Source organism: Falco naumanni, chromosome 1 (assembly GCF_017639655.2).
Source record: "Falco naumanni isolate bFalNau1 chromosome 1, bFalNau1.pat, whole genome shotgun sequence".
Classification (NCBI taxonomy): Eukaryota; Metazoa; Chordata; class Aves; order Falconiformes; family Falconidae; genus Falco; species Falco naumanni.
The window spans coordinates 32,460,401-32,480,307 of NC_054054.1; the positions used below are offsets into that span (position 1 = coordinate 32,460,401).

The window sequence follows — 19,907 nt, forward strand, 5'->3', positions numbered from 1 at the left end:
GCAGTTTCCCTGAGTTCTACAGCGTATGATCGGGGGTCTGTCTTCCTTTCTCCTCTGTGTTCCTCCCCACACAGTACAGCATATAGTGCCAGAGGAGTAGCTGAATATTTTGCATGTCTGCAATATACTTTGTGATGATGAGGTGCTACTCTTTATCAATCAGCTTTGCATAATGCGCTGAACGGTGAAGCCTCTTTTTCATTATCTGAGCAATGACAAGAGATCTCATCATATCTTTCAGTACATTTGTTCTTAGATGACATCTTTACCATGATGGATAAAATAGTGGTGAGTCTGCTCTGTTTATATCACTCAGTATTTTGCTAATGATCTGAATGTATCCAGAAACAGGCAGAATAGCTGTGGGCTTTTGCTCAGATGTAAAGATACTTAACACTAGAGGCAGAGACTCATGACAAGCCAACCATTATGATTCCTGCTAATTTGGGTTATTCTAGGATTCCCCACCTCCCCTTTGATTAGTTACTTCATATAGTTACTTCATAACTATAATCACAGAAGTCACAGAAACATAATCACAGAAATGTCATTTTGGCGAAATTATAATCTGATAGGGCTTTAGTAATTTATTTACATTGTTAATTGGTGGTGAGACTATAAAAGTTATAAACTACCTCATAAGTTCATGCCTGTCTACATTTGAATGGCACGTATTCACTGGTGGTTATTTATAATTTTGGGGGTATTGAACTGATGGAGATTACTCACGTTGAAAAGCTGCTGGAAGGCCTGAACTAGGAATTAAATTATCATAGTGGTTTCATTTTGTTAACAGTCTCATTGAAAATATCTTGCTTGCAGGACAATCAAACTCATCAGTGTTCTGCTCTTCCACTTCAGTAGACAAAGTTTTAATCAGTGGCACACTTGATCTTGCAGAATTCAAGGAAAATAATTTCCTGCATTTTTGAGATGAGCAAAAATTCATGTAATCTAGCTTTTAAACTCCTGGCACTTTTTTTCATTCTTTTTTAAATAATCAGCTTTACTTCATTCAGTTGCCTATTTCACGTAACTTCAATTATCGAGATGACCCAATGCTTAGATGGGATTAGCTCATGGATGAAGAGCAAGCAACTGAATCTGAACTCGGGCAAGGCAAATAACAGACTGACAGCAAGATCAAAACATTTTGGAAAATGTACCGTTTCCTCTGAAATTGTATATTTGCCATTGGTCTTTGCATTTAGATGGCTTTAGAGAGCCTTGGTATTCATTTCTGATGGTCTCACATAGCAGTATTTTAAAAAAAATACTTTTCTACTGTCCTCTTTTTCATGGAGCTGCCATCCTATCTTAGGGGTCAGTCATCTAGCTTCAATTATCTTTTTTTCTTTTGGATGAAGCACAATGGTGTATGCAATCTTCACCATCTAGCAAACTTACAAGAATGAGTTCTGTTCCAGGTCTTGGTTTTGGTTTGTTTTTTTTTTTTTTTTTTTTTTTAGGTTTTTTTTTTTTCCAAGACTCTTAACAGCCTGGACTCAACTCTGGGGTGAAGACCATGAGGGCCAAAGCCAGTGCCAGCTATTTCTGTGGTGTAACCGAACTTTCTGAAATAAGGGTAAAGCTTGTCTGTGCAGTAAGCGTGCAGTAGCCGTAAGTATAAGATGGTATAACGAATTGCAACAGTACCTAATACTCATCTAGAATCTCATCAACCTTCTACTTTCATTGCAAGGACCATTTATTTGAGAGTTTCTTCTTTCACCATACACAGCAAAGACTGCAACACAATACCGCTGCCTTTTTGATGAGAGGGAGAACAGGGAGGTATTAGTCACCTAATTTAGTGCACTGCTTGAAAGGGTTCCAGTATTACAGTGATATATACAATCATGAGAAGTATACTGGACATAACTTCCTATACCACCACCATTCAGTGGATGGAAAGCGTCGGTTTTCTGATCACCAATGTTCAGTTTTCTGAATGCAGTTTTCTTTTAGCAGAACCTTGTATTTTTTGAATGGTGGTGTGTAATTGAAGTTTGGGAGTGCTATCTGGGATACTTCAGAAAAACTGTATTTTGGTTAATCTCGATCTGTTATGCTAATACTGGAAAATCTGCACACGTAGCTCTTGCAGTTGAGGTTGGTGAATCCAAGGTGTGGAATTTGTTCTGGGATCTCCAGGTCTCTCGGGTAGCTTGGAACTGGTCTAGCCGTGGGAAGACATGAAAAAGGACATCTGGATTTTAGCTAGAATACAGTGAGAATTCAATAAAAAAAAAGCAGAACACTGAAATGATGTTTTGAAGGTGACCATGGTTGCAGTGTTCTCATCCACTGGTGGTTTCATTGTCAGTTATGTCTAATCTTACATTTTTGTATTATAGACACAAGTAATCTTGAAAGTTAAATAGAAAGCTAAACACTCTGGAATCTCCACATATTTCTGCTGTAAGTGGGTTTTTGCTCCTCTGGGGCTAATAGCTTTTATAAACATTGTCTAACAATGTTGCTTGACTTTTCCAAGAGTCTGGTACTTAAACTGTTGATCTCCTCAAATATTAAAAGGATGTAATGCCTAGCTCCAGAGGTGTTCATAAAGCAAAATGAAATCATTTGATGGAAGGTGCGAAGGAAGCTGGACTTTTAAAGCCTTTCCTCTTTAATTTTTATGGACTGTCTTAATTGACTTTAAAAGGCTTTTATGTACTTATGAATAGGCTAAGTAGAAATAGTCTTCTTTTTCCACATGCAAATAAGATACAGGGACAGCTTCTATCTTTATTTTAGAATATCTGATATAGGCTTTTCCCCTGTGAGAAGGGATTTTCAGCTGACAAAATCTAGTAAAGTAAGGATGTTAGATGTCTGCTAATGCTGAAAACCTGAGAAAAAACAAGTGTCTATGGTGGATAAAAGAATAGTACCCACAAAACATTTTGAGGTATTTATGATAGCAAGCTTTAAAAATAGTGGGAACCACAGCACTCAGTTGAGATGCTACACTGATTATTGGAGGGACAACTAAACTGCCTAAACAAATTGTACAGCCATGGAATACCACTTTGTGTTGCAGCATCTTAAATTTAGAGGCTGCAGCGGAGTCAAATTCTGATCCCCCTGGGACCACTCTGATACAAATCTGTCTGCTTACATGGAACATGTAAGTTGAAGATGAATCTCTTTTCTGTCTCAAATTCTCCATATGCTTCTCAAACCAAAGACCTCTAGAAGCCTTGTTTTTCAGAGAATTTCTCAAGAGAGAACTATGTAAAGAAAAGAAAGAATGCTTCATGATGCTCTGGCTTTTGCCTGGAACAATGAGGTGCACTTACTCCTCAAGATGTCTCTCCCCAAACCTGGCATTTGGTGATACCAGATCTATTGTTGTTTCAAAGAGCAGTCCATGGCCTTCATCTTGTCTCTGTGTACTAGCCTCAGGGGAATGGGGGTTATGCTGTCTGTGAGATGACAGGACCAGTCTCAGTTTGAAAACTACACCCAGATTCACCTTATTCCCATACCAGACAGGCTTTGCATTTTTATGTGTTTTTCATTTTGAAGAAATATTACTTTTGCTTCCAAATCATAACATGATAAAAAAGTAAGCCCTTCGCCCTTCCCCCAAAAAAACAAACCAAAAGAGTTTCTTGTTTATTTAATGGACATTGAAATTCTTTTAAGTTGAAAACATGGAAGCAAAGAGCAAACTAAATTAAATTCTAGATTGTATTTAACAAGACGCCTTTCTAGCTGCTTTGCTTTTACTTAGTACTCTGGCACATCCTAACTGTGCAGTAGTATGCTGCGTGCATCTCTGAAGAGATTTGAGTAATTTTCTCTGTTCCACCTGCACCAGGCCTTTTTCTTTCAGCACAGATGGTATATTAATGGTTATCCTGAGGTTACTTTTGTTATTCAAACATTTCCTGGATTTTTCTGTTTCCTCCACCCCTCACCAATCCATTTGTTCCAAGTTCCTTACAACAGTTTATTTTACCTCCACTTTACTCCTTCCTGCCCACAGGACTGAATATGCTTTAGCACCTTCTCTGTGGAGCTGTTAGCACACTGGGATGGGGTATTAGACAATGGGTATTTGTGAATTTTATTATGTTTGGTTACACACTTGTAGTAATAGAAGTATCATATAAAGCTTTTTTGCTTCATCACCGACATCACAGTAACAATGATGTTAGTGTGCTAAATCATGCAATAGACAAACAGATTACTAGCCATTTCAGTAATGGCTGGTTAACTGAAAACATCTACAAAGGGTCTGGAGGAGCAATACATAACGCTGTAAGTAAGTTCTCAGATGTTGTTTTGCTGGCAGCATAAGTGTGCTCTGCAGAGGCCTTGAATAGGTTCAGAGTAGTTCACAGCTATAAGAAAAGACTACAGCTGGGTCTCTATTAGTAACTGATCACTGTGCAATTAAGCTTAACCTCCTACCAGTGATGGTCCCCCAGCGGCAACTCTCTGAACATCAAATGAAGAGATTTTGAGCTAGAGCAAATGGTTAACAGCAGGATGAGGAACAATATTTGAAGCAAAAAGATAAGAAAACCCCCAAACATTTAAGAACCCATAATCTGTTTTAAGACTTTTAAAGAACATTGCATTGGAGGGGCAGATAGTATGTCTGTCTGTCATTAGAAGAGAGGAAGTAGGTAAATGTCACTTACTGAAGTGTATAAATACATCAGGTATGGGGCGGGGGAGAGAAACAAAAGGAGAAAAGGGGGGGGGAGAGAAACAGAAAGGAGAGTTCAAACTGTACGATTTTCGGTTCAAAATGTAGGAATTTTGGTTCCAAACAGAGAATTTTATAGTGAGAACTCTATTGTCTGGAAAGTTGAAATAAATTGTTAAACCACATGAAGTTTTGTGGGCCACTGATGAACAGTCTTAATGGGCTGAAGTCTCTGAAGGAAAACACTGAAGAAATTTGAGAAACAAATCATTGTGGACATAGTGACCTCCTTGTTTCTGATGTAGTTTCCATAGTCTGTTGCTGGGATCCTTCCTGCTGTATTTTTACCTGGTTTAGGGCAGGATGAAAGGCTCTTTGACCTCGTATGGAAGAGAGCTGCCTGTCAGAGAGGTCCCTCTGGATGATGAATTCAGGTATTCTTGGCTAGTCTTCATTCAGATAAAGTCAACTCACATCAAAAAGCTGAGTTTCTGCTACACTCAGGTGTGTTTCATGGCATTCCATGCTCATTCCACATTCAAAGACTAAAGAAAATAAGATTTCCTTGACAAACAGAATGGTCAAAGGATTTAATGGGTATTACTAAATAGTGGTTTCATTCAAATACCAGGTGAGGGGGAGTGAGGAGCTTCAGTTGGCCTTTGATCACTCTAGCCTTTTCCATTAATGACTATGGGATGTTATGACTGTGCTGGGTGCTGCTCAACAAACCACTGGCCCTCCCAGTTATGACTTGCAAGCAAAACCAATATTTTTTTAAATGAAAAACATACAATTCTTACAAGAAACAGAACAATTAGTCTGAAAAAGAATTGCCACCTACGTTATTTGCTTTGAGTTTTGTGGTATCAGTGTTAGTCGATGAGGAAAACGTTCCCCTTGTCAGAGGACTGTGCTCAGGGTGCTGGGTGTGCAATCATTGTAAGCAATAGCCTAGGAACATGGTCAACATAATCCAATTTATTTCTGCTGATTGCTTGGCAAACATTTTAAAATCATTACATTCAGTACGGCTTCGCTATGCCCGACGAACAACCTGAGGAGGGCTTGCGGGCCGGCACTGCCGCCCTGGGCCGCCTTTGCAGGGCGGCGTTGTGGCCAGGGCGGCGGCAGGCGCGGGCGGCTGGAGGCAGGGGCACGGGCGGGAGGGAGCTCACTGACACACTTAAAAACAAATATAAAAAAATAACCTTCCGCCTTTCTCCTGCTCCTTGAAAACGGGGTGCTGAGGGGGGGAAAAAGCAACCCAAAAAAAGGAGAAAGCGAGGGAAACGGTACCTGACGAGACGGGGACCCGCTGAGGACTCTGAGGCGAAGTTTCCCGCCGGTGGGAGGCGGCGCCCCGCCCCCTCAGGCGGCCGCCGCGGGGCGGCCCGGGACCGGGCTGCGGTGCCGGGTGTCGCCTGTTCCCGTACACCCCTCACGGGCCGCGGGTCACACGCTGGAAACCCGGCTCCAACTTTTCCGGCACGGCTTGGCTCGGCTCGGCACGGCGCGGGGCGGGGCGGGGCGGGGGAGGCCGGGCCGCGGCCGTGGAGGGCGGGCCCGCCCGTGGCGGCGCTGCCCCGGCGCGGCGGGGGAGGACGCGCGTCGCCACTTGCCCGCTCCTTCCCCGCCGCGGTGCCGTCGCAGGCCTTGCAAGCGCGCCCCTTGTCTCCCTGCGCAGGCTGCGCTGCCGAGCGGGGACGGGCATGGGTGGGGATGGAGAGGGCGCCTGGCGCTGGTGATTCAGTGCCGGGGTCGGTAGCACAGCCCGTCCCCGGCGGCAGCGGGGTGAGCGCGCGCACGTGACGCCGGCTCCGGCGCCTCGGTGCCTCCACAAACAGCCGCGCACACACACAGGCACACACACACACACACGCACGCACACGCGTTGCCCTCGCCTACCTCCAGCCGCGCTCGCTCCCGCACGCACCGCGCGAGCCGCCGCCAGGGCGAAGCTGTCGGCACACTCCGCGGCGGCAGCACCGGCGGCGGCGGCGATCGCGCAAGAGGCAAGAGTTTGCGAAGGCTGCTGCGTGCCTTCCCGAAGAGGTTTTGCGCCCAGAGGATGGCTGGCTGCGGGCTGTCGGAAGACGCTTGCTTCTCCTCCTTCTTTTACAACTACACCTCCTCCTGGGAGACCTCCTACAACCAGGTAAGCGGCGGCCGGTGCCGCGGGGCGCGCTCGCTGCCGCTGCTCCCGCCGGGCGCCTCGGGGGAGGCGGAGGTGGTGCCGGTGTGTGCGGGAAGGGTCTGGAAGTGTGCCTGTTCAGCGCGTGGGGGGCACTCGGGAAAGGAACGAGAGAAAAGGGCCTTTTCTCCGTGTGCCTTGCGGCCCCCTTCCCTCCGCCTCCACCCCTCCCGTGAGCGAGAGGAGCGGGAGGAGGGCCGAGGAGCGGGAGCCGTGCTGCGCCGAGCGCTGCGCGTTACCCGGGAGCAACTCGGGGCACCACAAGGCAACTCGAGCGAAGCGGCCCCGAGCCCCCCCCTCGGCCGCGCTCGCCGCCGCCCCCGGCGCTCGGCGGGTCCCCGCTGAGGGCGGCCAGACGAGTTGGCCGAGGCGGGGGGAGCGGCGTGCGGCTGACAGGCTGGGAGCGACAGGGACTGGCTGCCGCCCGTGCCCCTCTCCCTCAGCAATGGCTGCATGTGCGTTCAGCCTCGTAATTTCGGATCCTGCCTAGGTGAAAATAGTTCGGCTTACCCGTCTCTCCTTCTGATTCCGCGCCCCCCCCCCCCCCGTAGTTAACTTTGATGACTGTGCAATGCAGAGCGCGCAGCCGGGTAACGCCGGCCCCTGCGCCCGGGTCGGTCCCTCCCGCCCGCGCCGTGGCTCGGGCCGCGGGGGGCGGCAGCGGGGCGGTGGGGGAGAGCGGGGAGAAACCAGAAATCGCGCCTCGGAGGTAGAGAGCTATTCTGGGAGCCTCTAAAGCGTCTTTAATTAAATAACTGTTGTAGTCTGCTGCCCCCGCTGCTTGTCTGGTGAAAGTCTACAGGCAACTGTCATTTATAAACTACATCGGTGTGTGTGCGTGCGTGTGGAAAGGGGTTGCTGGTGCCGGCGTGACAGGAAAAGTTGGGCAGCGGGCGGCAGCGGGCTGCGACCCGGGGAAAAGGCACCGCCGCGCTGTGGAGGCGGCGGAGACCCGCCCGCGGCCCCCCAGGCGGCCCGGGGCTCGCGGGGGGCGGGGGTCGCCTCCCGCTCCCTCCTGCGGGGAGCAGAGCCCGCTGAGCTCACGGAAGGCCCCGCAGCACCGGTGTCCAGGACACTGACATCCCCAAAGTAGCAGTCGCCAGTTTGAGGTTACCCCTCACAACGAGCGGTCGAGAAGCCGCGCCTCCGCCCTGCCTCCAGGAGTTAACGGCGCCGAGCGGCGGGGAGCGGCGCCCCGCCGGCAGCGGGGCCGGGGGTCGGGCCGTCGCGGCGGGACACCGGAGCCCTGGCAGCCGGGTGGCCCCCGGCAGCACCCGAATAAATAAATACTGATCTCTGGTGGCCCGGGTGCGAGCGGGTACTTGCCGGGCCCATCTCGGAGGGCACCGCACCTCGTGCTGGGTGAAGCCGCCTGCCGAGTTTGCCGCCCCAGTCGGGGGGGGAGGCTTCCTAGCGGGGAGCAAGCCAGGCTCGCTTGCGGTGAGGAAGGGGGCGGAGGGTCCGTGCGGGGAGCAGAGGCACGTATCGAGCCCCGAGCCGCCGCTCAGTGCTCTCCCGAGCGCGCCGGAGCGCCTCTGGCGCGATGAAGTCGTCAGGTGCCGCCGGCGGCCCCGCGCCGGGAGGGGCAGGTGCGCGGGTGGCGGCCGCCGGCAGTGCGGTGCTGGCGGGGCCGGGCCGGGCAGCGGCTGGGAGCCGCCGGGGGGCCGCCCGCATTCACGGAGCCGCTCCCCGGCGGCACGGCGCGCCCGGCTGCCCGGCGGTGGCTGCGGCTCAAGTTTGCTCCGCGCTTACGGCGCGGGGTGGCAGCCCGGCGGGTGCTGCTGGGCCTGCCGCGCTCCGTGCGCACCGGCTGCACGCACCGCTGCCGCTGCGTTTGCATGAGCACAGAACGCACGTTACCCTGCGGAATACCGAGTCCGCGCAAGTAACTGGGATTTTAGAAGGGCTTATGGCTGGTATAAAAGGCAGGCTTTTTTTTTTTTCTTTTTTTTTCTTTTTTCTTTCTCTTCTTCCCCCCTCTATGAGGACTCCTTTGAAACCATCGGAGGAGGGAAATGGTTAGGAACGCAGACAATAAAATCAGGTTTAAACCAGTTCCTTTATCTAAAGTTAGTTTCATTCTGTAGCGAAACAGTTGTATGAAAGAATGGCATTGTGAAATGATAGGTTCCCTTACATTGCTTTTCAGGAGAGCAAGCCCGTATCACAATGGAAGCAGGAAGAATTACTGACAAATCCAGAGTTGATCTGTACTAAATACCAATGTTGAACTGTATCTGAGGGAAAACGGGGGAGGCAATTCAGGATGCAGAAGGTCTATTTATAGAAGGACTATATAAACTGTAGGATGTATACACAAAGTTGAATTAAATATGCATGATTAGAAAAGGAGTTTGGAAGAAGGTGTAATCATTATATAGCATTACAATGGGAACAGATGAACTTGTAAGACCTTCCAGGGTAAAGATGAGAAGAATTTTTAAGATACGTATTCTTTCTGGTGCTCAAGGCTCCTTTCTATTTTCATCTTTTGCGTATTACGTTAGCATTTGCATCAGTCAAATTCACCAGCCGAGGATTAGCAGTAGATGTTAGTCTGAATATGAAATCAAAATGAATATGGGATTTTGCTGCAAATAGATTTTTCTTACAAGTTTTAACACTTAAAAAGGCAGAGTTGGCTTAAATTTGACAGTCAGCCATATTTGTGTGTTTGTTTTTACCTGAATTGCATCCAGGGGGAAAAAAAAAAAAAGCTTGCAAACCATTTCTTCTTGCTAAATATAGCAACGTAGCTGAAATAGAATTTGTTTTGTATACTCTGTTTAAAACAATACAGCAAACAGAAAAACTTTGAAACAAAGTGCTGAGATGAGAAGATGGGTTGACTACCGGAAAAATAGGTTTTTTATTCCTAGATCAATATGATGCACTCTCAACATCTAGTATGAGGTAAAAGGATCCCTTGTATAATATCAGTAGCGGTTCAGCCATAGCTTACTAAAAGAATATTTTCCTGCCTTCTCAAGAATTTAATGAGAGTATAGGTAATCAAAATAAGACTTAGTAATGGAACCAGTCAGGTTAAAGAGAACAGTGATTTCTTCTAGAAGCATAAAATACTATCTGACAGTTTTGAAAGCAGAGGTAGAAGATTTGCTTTATAATGCAGGAAGGTTGAGAGATACATTTGAACTTTTATATTTTTGATGCATTATTGCAGTTCATTTTTAAGCACAAGATCATATGCGTGGTTTGTTGGTAATATTCTTGGAAGGAGCTTTTTCCATTGTATATTAAATTCCAAAGTGCATCAGAGGAAAGCTTGTATTGGAAAAATGATGCCTGGAAACTTTATGAAGTCTGTTTTGAATCAGTTTCTGAGGCAGTCTTCTAGAGAGTAAGGCTCTATATAAATAAGACTTTTTATTACTAAGGAGAACTCCGAGAAGACTGACCATTCTCTTGAAGTTTGCTGTCTTTTTTTGCAGTTATTTTAGTACAAGGACTTAAGCATTATGCTAAATTCTAGACTAGACAAACTTGTAGACTTAAATCCTGACAACTATGAATTGTTGTTGCAGCAACTTACCTGCATTGTCTTGCTAATGTGTGTAAACCTGAGGCAGAGGAATATCCAGAAGATTTCCTGTTGATTCATTCTGTGATCTGCATTTTTAGACTGTCAACAAACATTCTACTTTTAGTTCTTTATTTTGTGAATATGTGTTTGCTGGAAATGTCCTGAGTGTATCCTCTGGCTTACTGAAATTCTCTTTACATCTGTTCCTTAATTAGTAGTCATGAGGAAAGAACAGCTATTTCTAAGTACTGCAAAGAGGGTATTCAGCCTTGCAAGAGCAGTAATATTCTTGGGCATAACCTGTCCATGCTGAACTGGCAGCATTATTTGTATTAATTATTTTTCACTCTCTAGTCCAGAACTGGATACGTTGTTGTGTTACTAATCTATATGGTTGGGAAATGCTTGAAAGCAATTTGAAATGTAGTCCGTGAATGAAATCCTATGATTAAGGTATACATCTGGATGCTTATTTTAATTTGACCTCAAGAAAATCCCTGCAGTGTAGAAGTAACATGAGAGTATGCTGCCTGATCATGGCCATTGTTTCAGAGATTTTTTTTTTTTTCTCCCTGCAACAGTCAGCTGAGGTCTTGTTACCTGGCATCATCTCTTTGTCCTGTGTTTTCAAACATGGCAGTACATTCATGGTATTCTGTGGATATAAGCACCTCGGTGAAAGATTAAGCTAAGAGCTAACTTTGTGGCTTGGCTCTTTGTCTTTATGTATGCCCCAGGGACAGAAGTACCCCAATGCAGTCAGAGCTTTCTGCCAGTATTTTTGGGGAGCTGGACTGTGTAGTATATTGCTTCTACGCCTCCTCTTCTTCTAACTAGAGTAAGTCCCATGGCTGTTTCAGTTTGGCCCACAGCCGGTGAGACTTTTATTTTTGTTCCCATCACTTCTGGATATTTTTTGTTGTTGGTTTTTTAGTTATTTGAATAGTAGAACTTGGAGTCTATGCAGGTTTGGAAATATGCTGGATGAGTTTGTGTTAATGCACTGCACATGTATAGCATTTACTAAGTATGTGTGTGAGAATGTTGAATGAGAGACCCTATAGCGATCTGCACAAGATTGGGCAGTGCACTTTATGATTTTTGTAGACTTTTTTTTTTTTAATGGAAAAAGACTCAGTTGGTTGTTCTACATTATTTGGCTGTGAAAACCACTGGAATAAAACCATTATTCAGCTTCAGCTATATTTTAGCAAAGCTTGTGACATCTCTGAAAATTAAAAGGACGCTGTCAATACTAAATTAGTTGAGAAAAAACATCAGTCCTGGTTTAGTATTAACATAAAATACTTGGTAATTAAAAAACCCCAGTTAATCCTGGATTTGAATCTTTCCTGACTTTTCTATACTCAAGGGGTATTGTATGCTGGCACACAAAGCTGTGAAAATGGAACATAGCAAAAATGAAAGTGAAACTGAAGAGAGACCTCTTTTCTTAGCATCCCAGCAAGAGATACACAGAAGGATAATGAGGAGGATGTAGTTTAATAAAATAGGTAATAGACTAAAAAAAAGTTAAACATGATTCTCTTTCTTTCAGAGATTAATATTGTATTTGATCATACAACACAGTAACTTTGAGAAGTGTTTTCTGATGACAGTCTCATGTGGCAAAAAAAGCACAGTTTAAACTGGGTACACACCATCTCCTCGTGCCCCAGAGCAAAACAGCTAAATAGTGGTACAGTAGAGCACAGTAAGTGTGAATTTAAATCGCATGCAGAAAATGGGCAAGATGTTATTTTTGTGTCTTAGTTTAGAAGAAAAGTCCATGTGTAAGTTGTAAGTTACGGTTATGGCTGCGATGAACTAAGGCATTTTAGTGCTTTATACATAAGACGGGATTTTCAAAAATACAGTTGTGTTCAGGCAAAAATGTCAGTAGTTCTAGCAATGTGTTCTGTAGGAAGAGGGCAGGGAGTTCTTAGCTGGTCAAATGTTCATGTGGTCTAAGCAGAAATGTAAAAGTGCAGGGTTTGCATTGGAATGAGAATGGGGTCATCCACCCTTTGTACTCATCATCAGGGAAGCAGAACCTTCTTCCAGAGAGACCATAGGAAATCAATGAGTACACTTTGCTAGTGTAGAGATAAATGTGTACTGCAGAAGGGTATTAAATATAAAAGGGCAGCAGTAAAATGATTTACTACATGAAGCAGTGGAACTTTCTGTTGGTCACCTAAAAGGCGATTTTCAATTTTTGATAACACAATTGTATTTTTTTAATACTAATAACTGAAAAAAGCTGGCAAATCTGCTATTTTACAGGGATTTGAGGTACATAATGTAAGCTAGGAGAGGCTTATTTACAAATGGCAGTTTATTTACAAATATATGCATGTTAAAAAAAATCTGGCATTTATCATTTAGATTATTATAATCTGATCTAATTTACCAAAAGTTAATGGTCTTTTAAATGTTTTTTCCTGAGGCAGTGTGGATGCTTGCGATCCAGTTTGTCTCGCCATGACCAGAAGGTATCACTGAGGGATACCAGCACAACGGATGCACGTAGGAGAGAACCTGACGTACATTTAGGTGTAGAGGCTTAATGAAACGTGGAAGAGCAGGTGCACAGTCCTAATGTGTCGGTGGTTTTTTCATTTCCTCTGATGTGTCTGTTTGCTGTGCGAGCATATCTCCTTGTACATTTAAAACCTATAGGACTGTAAAATTGCTAAAAAGGACAGAAACCCAGTAATTCTACAGCGTTTTTTTTTCTTAGACTGTGTTGTCTATGAGTGGCAATTGAGATTCCTCTTCTGCTGAGTAGTCGTGTGTTACTGTCTCTACTCCAAACGTAAAATTAAGGTGAAGAGAGATTAGTAGCCGAGTGACCCTTGCGCTGGATGTAGCACTTGTGACACTGTGGTCCTAATTTTGGAAGGAGAAATTGGGCACTCCTGGTTTCATATGAATTCACTGGGACCTGAAATGATGAGAGATGTGTCTACACTAGCACTTTTCTTGGGAGCAGGAGCATGCCGCATTCATCCTGACTCTGCTGGGCTTTGGTTAGCGTTGTAGATTGGATTTGTTGCAAACAAACGGAATTCCTTTTGGATAGCACTGAACTGGGAGATGTGTTCCAGGAATACCCTTAGTGCATTTGAGCTACAAATAGGCATTCAACTAATGAGATGAGACCAGAGCTAGGATGAAGTTAAATAATCAAACAAAGTGCACCGTAAAGTGCATGGTACAGAGGGTATAGTGTAGATGTCAGGTCCTCAGCGTCAGCTGTCTGGCTCTTCTGGTCTTACATTTAGTTCTGTATTGCTTGCTTGTGTATTGTAGACAGCCTCTGCACGTAGTTGAGTTTACCTAGCAGAGAGCGCATGAAAGCCTGTATTTGAGAAGCTGGTTGGAGACTCCTGGGTGGAATGGTCACCTGACATACATCCTTGTTTCGCAATCATAGGACCATTATTCTTTCCCTCAAAAGGGGTTAGTTTGTGTTGGCATGAGGAGAAAAGGTTTGTTTGATCACTTGTAATATAACACATGAGTGAGTAAGAGGCACTGGTACTTTGGCTCACAAAAGCCCTCCACATTTTTAACCCATTTTATTATTTGCAAGAGCAATTTAGTTCCTAATGTTAACAATGAGTGATTATGATTCTGTACTTCCGTTTACAGCATAAATTAGCATTTTGTTTTCCATTACAGCTTTTGAATGAGGAATTATAATGTATAATTTGCTGCAAATAGATGTTATCATCTCTTTGGATGTGAACAACCACATAAACTTGAGGAAATGATAAAAATGGAATCAATTACTTCTCAAATGGAAGCAGTTTACAAACCTTCACATACAAAATGGCAATAGTAGCTGGTTATTGTAACAAATAATTAGTTTTTTTTAAAACAACATTTATTGAATTCCATTGACAATTTAGTAATTGTTTATAGAATATTTAACCGTCCCCCTCACAAAATATGTGCCACATAATATATGCATTTTTTAAAGCTGCAGATTGCCTCTGTAGTCCTTGTCTGAAGCTTTACTCATGTATATTCACCTGTATAAATGTTCCAGAAGGGGGGCACTGAGCTACAAATCACGCTGATGATGACGATGATTAGAGAGCTTCACAGTATTCTGGAATTAGTAGATCAGGACTGAAATTGTAGAGGAGAGAAGAATGAAAAGTATGTGGTTTAGGCTGTATCCAAAGCCTGCTGAAGGTGGTGTGAATTCTTCTGACACTTTTGAACTTGTGATTAAACTGATGAACCTGTGGTCCTGGTTATTAGAAGGATACAGAAGAGGAAGGGACATTATTATAGTTTCTTGAATGAGTGAGTGCTGTAAGTCTGTACTGGAGGGGGGAGGTAATATCTTGTGCTTTAATGAGTTTACTAGTTTAAATTTCACAAAACAAGTTTTCACTGTCAGTTGCTATGGTATGTTTCTGTATTATACAGTTATTCATGCTTGGAAAAATACCAGTCCACAGCCAAAACGTGTGAGAAACAGTCCAGAATCCTACTCATTTTCATCCCCTTGCAGAAATGCTTCATATCACTAAAGGACATAATCCAAGCAACATATCCAACCCCTTCCTTTCAAGGAGTCTGTCTGAATTCTGTTGATTTTCTACATACTGGTTTGCATGTATGTTTATTTCTGATCCCCTAAAGCTTTGACCATAAAGCCACCACCTATATCACCTCCTGTCAACCTGAATTCAGCCTTTTTCTCAGTCTTCCCTGGTAATCCCATTGCATCCATTGATTCTTGGTTGCCCCCACCTTCTGCCCCCACCAAATCAAAGCCCATACTTTGCCTCATTTAGGGCTTTTGACTTTAAATTTCTTGTTGTCCTTTTAAAATCTTTGCATAATTTATCTTTTCTGTTTCCTGTTTTTGCACCATCTCTTTCTGTTCACAACAGATGCTAGATTTGATGCTTTCTGGGTTGCTTCTCCTGACCAGCACTTGTTTGCTATCCCCATACTTCAGCCTTTTACTTGGTGAAAACATGAACCCATGTGGAAAGATCATGTAAGCTTTCCTCTCCCGGTCTCTTGAAACCACTTGTTGCCTAATTATTAAAAATTGATAAACTCATTTGTGTCTGGAAGACCATGGAACAAGCTGACCAAAACCCAGTCGTCACCCTGAATGTTGCATTTTACTGTATTTGTCTGTTACTTTTTACTCTAGGTTGGTATCTGCTGCTATACGTTGATCTGTCTGTAGGTCAGATAGTAACTTTTTATTCTTCTAATAATGAAAAAAATATAATGATATCTTTTCTTATTTGCTCCACTAGCAAACATTACAAGTCAAGTAATAAAGAGGGGAAAAAAATGATAGAATGGGAATAGCATATCTAGCAATTCAGCGTGCTGTATTCAGCCTTAGTCTTCTTTTGAGACCATGGAACCAGTTGCTTAGGATGGAACTTTCTTGTAATTTTATTTTTGAGTCAGCTCTTCATTGTGGAAATTCACTTGTTTTCTCATTTTGACTAAAAGTCTTGTTTGTTCGGCTATTTTACTTTCTGAACAAACTGTCTTGGACTGTGACAGGAGGTGAATGTTGTATGTATATGAGTCTATTTGCGATGAGGATTTTTGAAGCTTAAAATGGGCGTCTGTTTGTAGTAATTATTCCTGAAGAGTTGCTGGAACTTGGTTTTAGAAATGTTTCTGTGGCTTCATAAAATGTATCCACAGTCGTCATGTGGTCCCTGGGCTGAGCAATTCACAATGTCAGAGGTATATTTGGATTGCAAAAACTCAGTCTAAGGAGGTAACTCACTTCAGATACTTGTTTTCAAGGTGGTTTTTTTTTTTTTTTTCTGAAGTCCAACAGTATATTGTGACCTGATGTATCTGGTAAACTTTTGTCTTCTTATTCATGAAGCTTCTTACTATATTTTGTCTGCTGTCTCTATATGCTCATAGTTTGCTTAGGCCTGGATCCAACAGACCACTTAATTGCTCAACTGTAAACACTTGAAGTCAAGGGAGCTACTTACAATTTTAAAATGAGTGTGTGGTGTGCTGGATTGGGGCCTTAGACAGCTATATCTTAAGGACAGGGAACTTTTCTTTCCTTTTTGTTTGTCAAGTACTTCCCATACTTCAGTACATTAGGAATATTGATGGTAATTATGGCAGTGGGAGCAAGAAAGCAATGAGGAGATCAAGGAAACTTGGTAATGTTTACAGTATTGTTCATTGGCAGTTCAGTGTCTTTCTTTGTTAAATGGATTTCCAAATAGAAGATGATTCCTCTTCTTCTCCGAAGCAAAAAGCCTTGTGATGAAATGAATAGGTAGTGCGTTAAAATGCAAAATTATGTGCAGTGACAGAAAGCCATGCATGAAAGATACTTAAGGACAGGAAACTCCTTTTGGATCATAAGCAAGGTTTAAAAAAAGAAAAAAAAAAAGATGGCTGAAAACATGCAATGGTAAAAAAAGAAAGATTGTAAGTAGGACATGCACACACTTAAATATTTAAGCCATGTGAAACAATGAGTAAATGAACTACTGACCAAATAAATTAACACAACAAAGGTAAGGTTGCACTTCTAGCCTTTTTTATTTTCATCCAAAAGACTGTTAATTGCTGGAGGATTAAAATAATTCATATTCAAGGATAGAAAGTGATAAGTGTGTAGAAGCTTGGATGCTCCAGCTATACAAGAAACAGTGAAAGGAATACTTTTCTCTTGGTGTGATGTCAAAGCCAAAAGAAAGGGGGGGGGGGGGGGGCAGGAAAGGAGGGGGTTGTGGCTCTTTGATGTCACTTTCAGAATAAAAATAATGCTGTAAAAGAAATAGCATAATCTTTTCCTATTTATCTAAGTCCTTTTTTTCTAAAGACTTAGGGCAGCATTGTTAATTGATTTTTCTGACACTCATAATAACAGTTGTATTAAAATAATTTACAAAGGATTTTTTTTTTCCAGAAGCTGAGCCCTGCAGAATCTGGTGTAGAAAAGTGGGTAGAGAGTGGATTATTGTACATCACTGTTCTCACATAATTATAATCTGCTTGATTGGTAAAATGCATGTTGTGCTTTTGCATTGTCCGTTTTCAACCAGTGGTGTCTTTCCAATAAGATTTGCTGGTTTAGTAGTAATAGCATCAGGGTTTCTCATGCCCTTTCAGTGTAAATAAAGGTTGTCCTAACAGCTGCTGAGATTGTGCTGGCATAGTAGCTGTCTTTGCTGGAGCGCCAGGTTTTGGCTAGAGTATTTTAACACACTGGAGCTTTTCTTTGGTTACCAATGGTTGAATCATTTCCAGCTGTGAAAACAGATGTGTGGCTTTTTTGGGAAATAAAGTTAATTAAGGGAGGTTTATGAATTGGTTCTTTTTTTTCTTTTTTAATATGGGGTTACAGGATGCCTTTATAAAAGAAATTTTTTTTATGAGCATGAAGTTGAACAGATTATCAACACACACAGCATTATAAGGAAAATTTTGGGCATACCCATGGCAAAAAGAGCCTCCCTGTTGCCTCATTACTTCCTAAAACCATGTTAAAAATGAAAAGAAGAAATACTTACTCTTTAACTGGATAACTAATAAAGTTGAGACAAAACTGGCAAACAAAATGACTAGTTTATCAGTGCATATTGTGTATTAATATTGCTATTTGGCCATTTTGTAAGGCAGCTTACAGTCTTTTCAGATCTGTATGGGCCAACACTTCACACATCTCATCAATTTTTTATTTTTTTTCATCTTTGACTTTTGTCTTTGAAAGGAATTCTCTAGGTGAAAACTCTGGGAAATATTTGCTGTGTTTCAGCAGACATTCTTTTCCCTTTTGTGTTTAGCACAGTGATTTGTACCTTTAACACTGATGTCTGTCTGTTTTCAAGTCTGCTGGTAGACACAACAGTTATGGAAAAGGCAACTTTTTGTGTGAAGAAACTATTTTAGTTTCCTGGGGTTATTTTACTCTTTCTATTCTTGATTCTCATATAAAATAAAAGGAGAAGGACGAAAAAATCAACAGCAGCAACTTGTCTAATTTTTGTTACTTTTGTTTCAAATAAGTATCACATGAAATGGAAGGCTATTTATTAGAGCATCCTGAAAGAAGGATGATGTTCCTTGTGCACACTGTGGGTGTGCTAGGGCTGTGCAGTGTGTTGCATGCTAAAACCCTAGATGTACAGAAGTGTCTGCAGAATTATCACTAAACCTTCATGTCTAAATGGACTATAAACTCACTTAGCAGCATTCAACTTTTCTAGGAGTACTGCAACTGTAAGCTAGTAAACTGTAAGTTTACAGATGTAAACAGAAAAAGATTGTTTATGCATATATTTTGCATTTTTTTTCCCATGTGAAAAAATGAGTATTTGGAATAATCATAGGAAGACTATTATATAAAAAAAACCAACCCACACTTGTGGAGATCACAAATGTATGTATCCATGAAACGACTGAACTTTTCTTCTCCTATGAGTAGATTGAACTATCCTGTCAACTGTAGGACATACTTGGTACTTTGAATGCATTCCCTCTTAGAGAGCCTCAATGAAAAGCTTTGCATGTTTGGAAGAAGATGTTGCCTATCTGGGATTTGCAGAGAATGAAGAGATGATGTACTTCTCCTGTTTTAAAAGCACAGGAAGCTGGGCAGTGGTTTTGGGTGTCTTCCCTAAGGGGCATTGCCCACTGCTTAAGCAGAATGACTGTCTGCCTTTGGATTAGTAGTTGCCCAGGATGAAGAATGGATGTGGCAGTGCTGCCTGTGGTGCAAGTTTCTAAGGCCTTGCCATATTAGGTTCCTATTTTTGCATATTATTTTGTCAGATATTAACACTATGTACTGTTTTTTGCCCCAGTTGCATGTCTCAAGTGAGGATTTTTTTTTTAATGCAAATATCAGTAAATGTGATTTTGCTGTCTTCAGGGATGTTATTAGATTAAAAAAATGAAAATTTTCATACTATGGTATATAATTAAATCTTTTCACCAGGGAAGGCAGTATACAGTGTAGATCCTTTTTTTTTTTTAATAGAAGATTTGTTGTTTAGGGGGTTTTGCGGTTTTGTTTTTTTTAGTGAAGAATTACAAAGTATAAGACAAAAAGCAAACAAAAGAATAAAAGGGCTGGCATATTGAGAAATATTTTAGAAAAATATTAATTCTTTTGTAGTTTCGAAGATGTAAAGCAAAGTGGCAGCAAAAGTCAGAGCTGTATTTGATTAGAAATCAAAAGGTTATTAATAGTGCTGATTACTTAAGCTTAGTTATGTCTACTCTAGTATTACTCTTATTTGTTTGCAACACTAATCAAGCTCACTGTAAGCCCTTATCTTTGACCAGCCAGAAGAAATCATAAAAGGAAATAATTGTTTAGTGAGAAAGACTTTGATAATAGCATGGCTCTTGTGTGGGAGACAAGGAGATAACGTTGTCTGAATGAAAAGATACAACCAAGGTAGTAGCTAAGGTGATAAATTCCTTAGTTCTCTTGTCCTGAGCAGTAAAATATACAGCAA

General features: G+C 42.5%; 1 protein-coding gene across 1 annotated transcript in view; it reads left to right on the plus strand.

Annotated features, from left to right (window-relative positions):
- Positions 1-6,615: 6,615 nt before the first annotated feature.
- Positions 6,616-19,907, plus strand: part of PPARGC1A (PPARG coactivator 1 alpha) — a 372,842-nt gene continuing 359,550 nt past the window's right edge. The window contains exon 1 of the mRNA XM_040588281.1: positions 6,616-6,824. Within this exon, the coding sequence (XP_040444215.1) occupies positions 6,738-6,824 (87 nt within the window). The 5' untranslated portion in view covers positions 6,616-6,737. The remainder of the gene's footprint in view (positions 6,825-19,907) is intronic.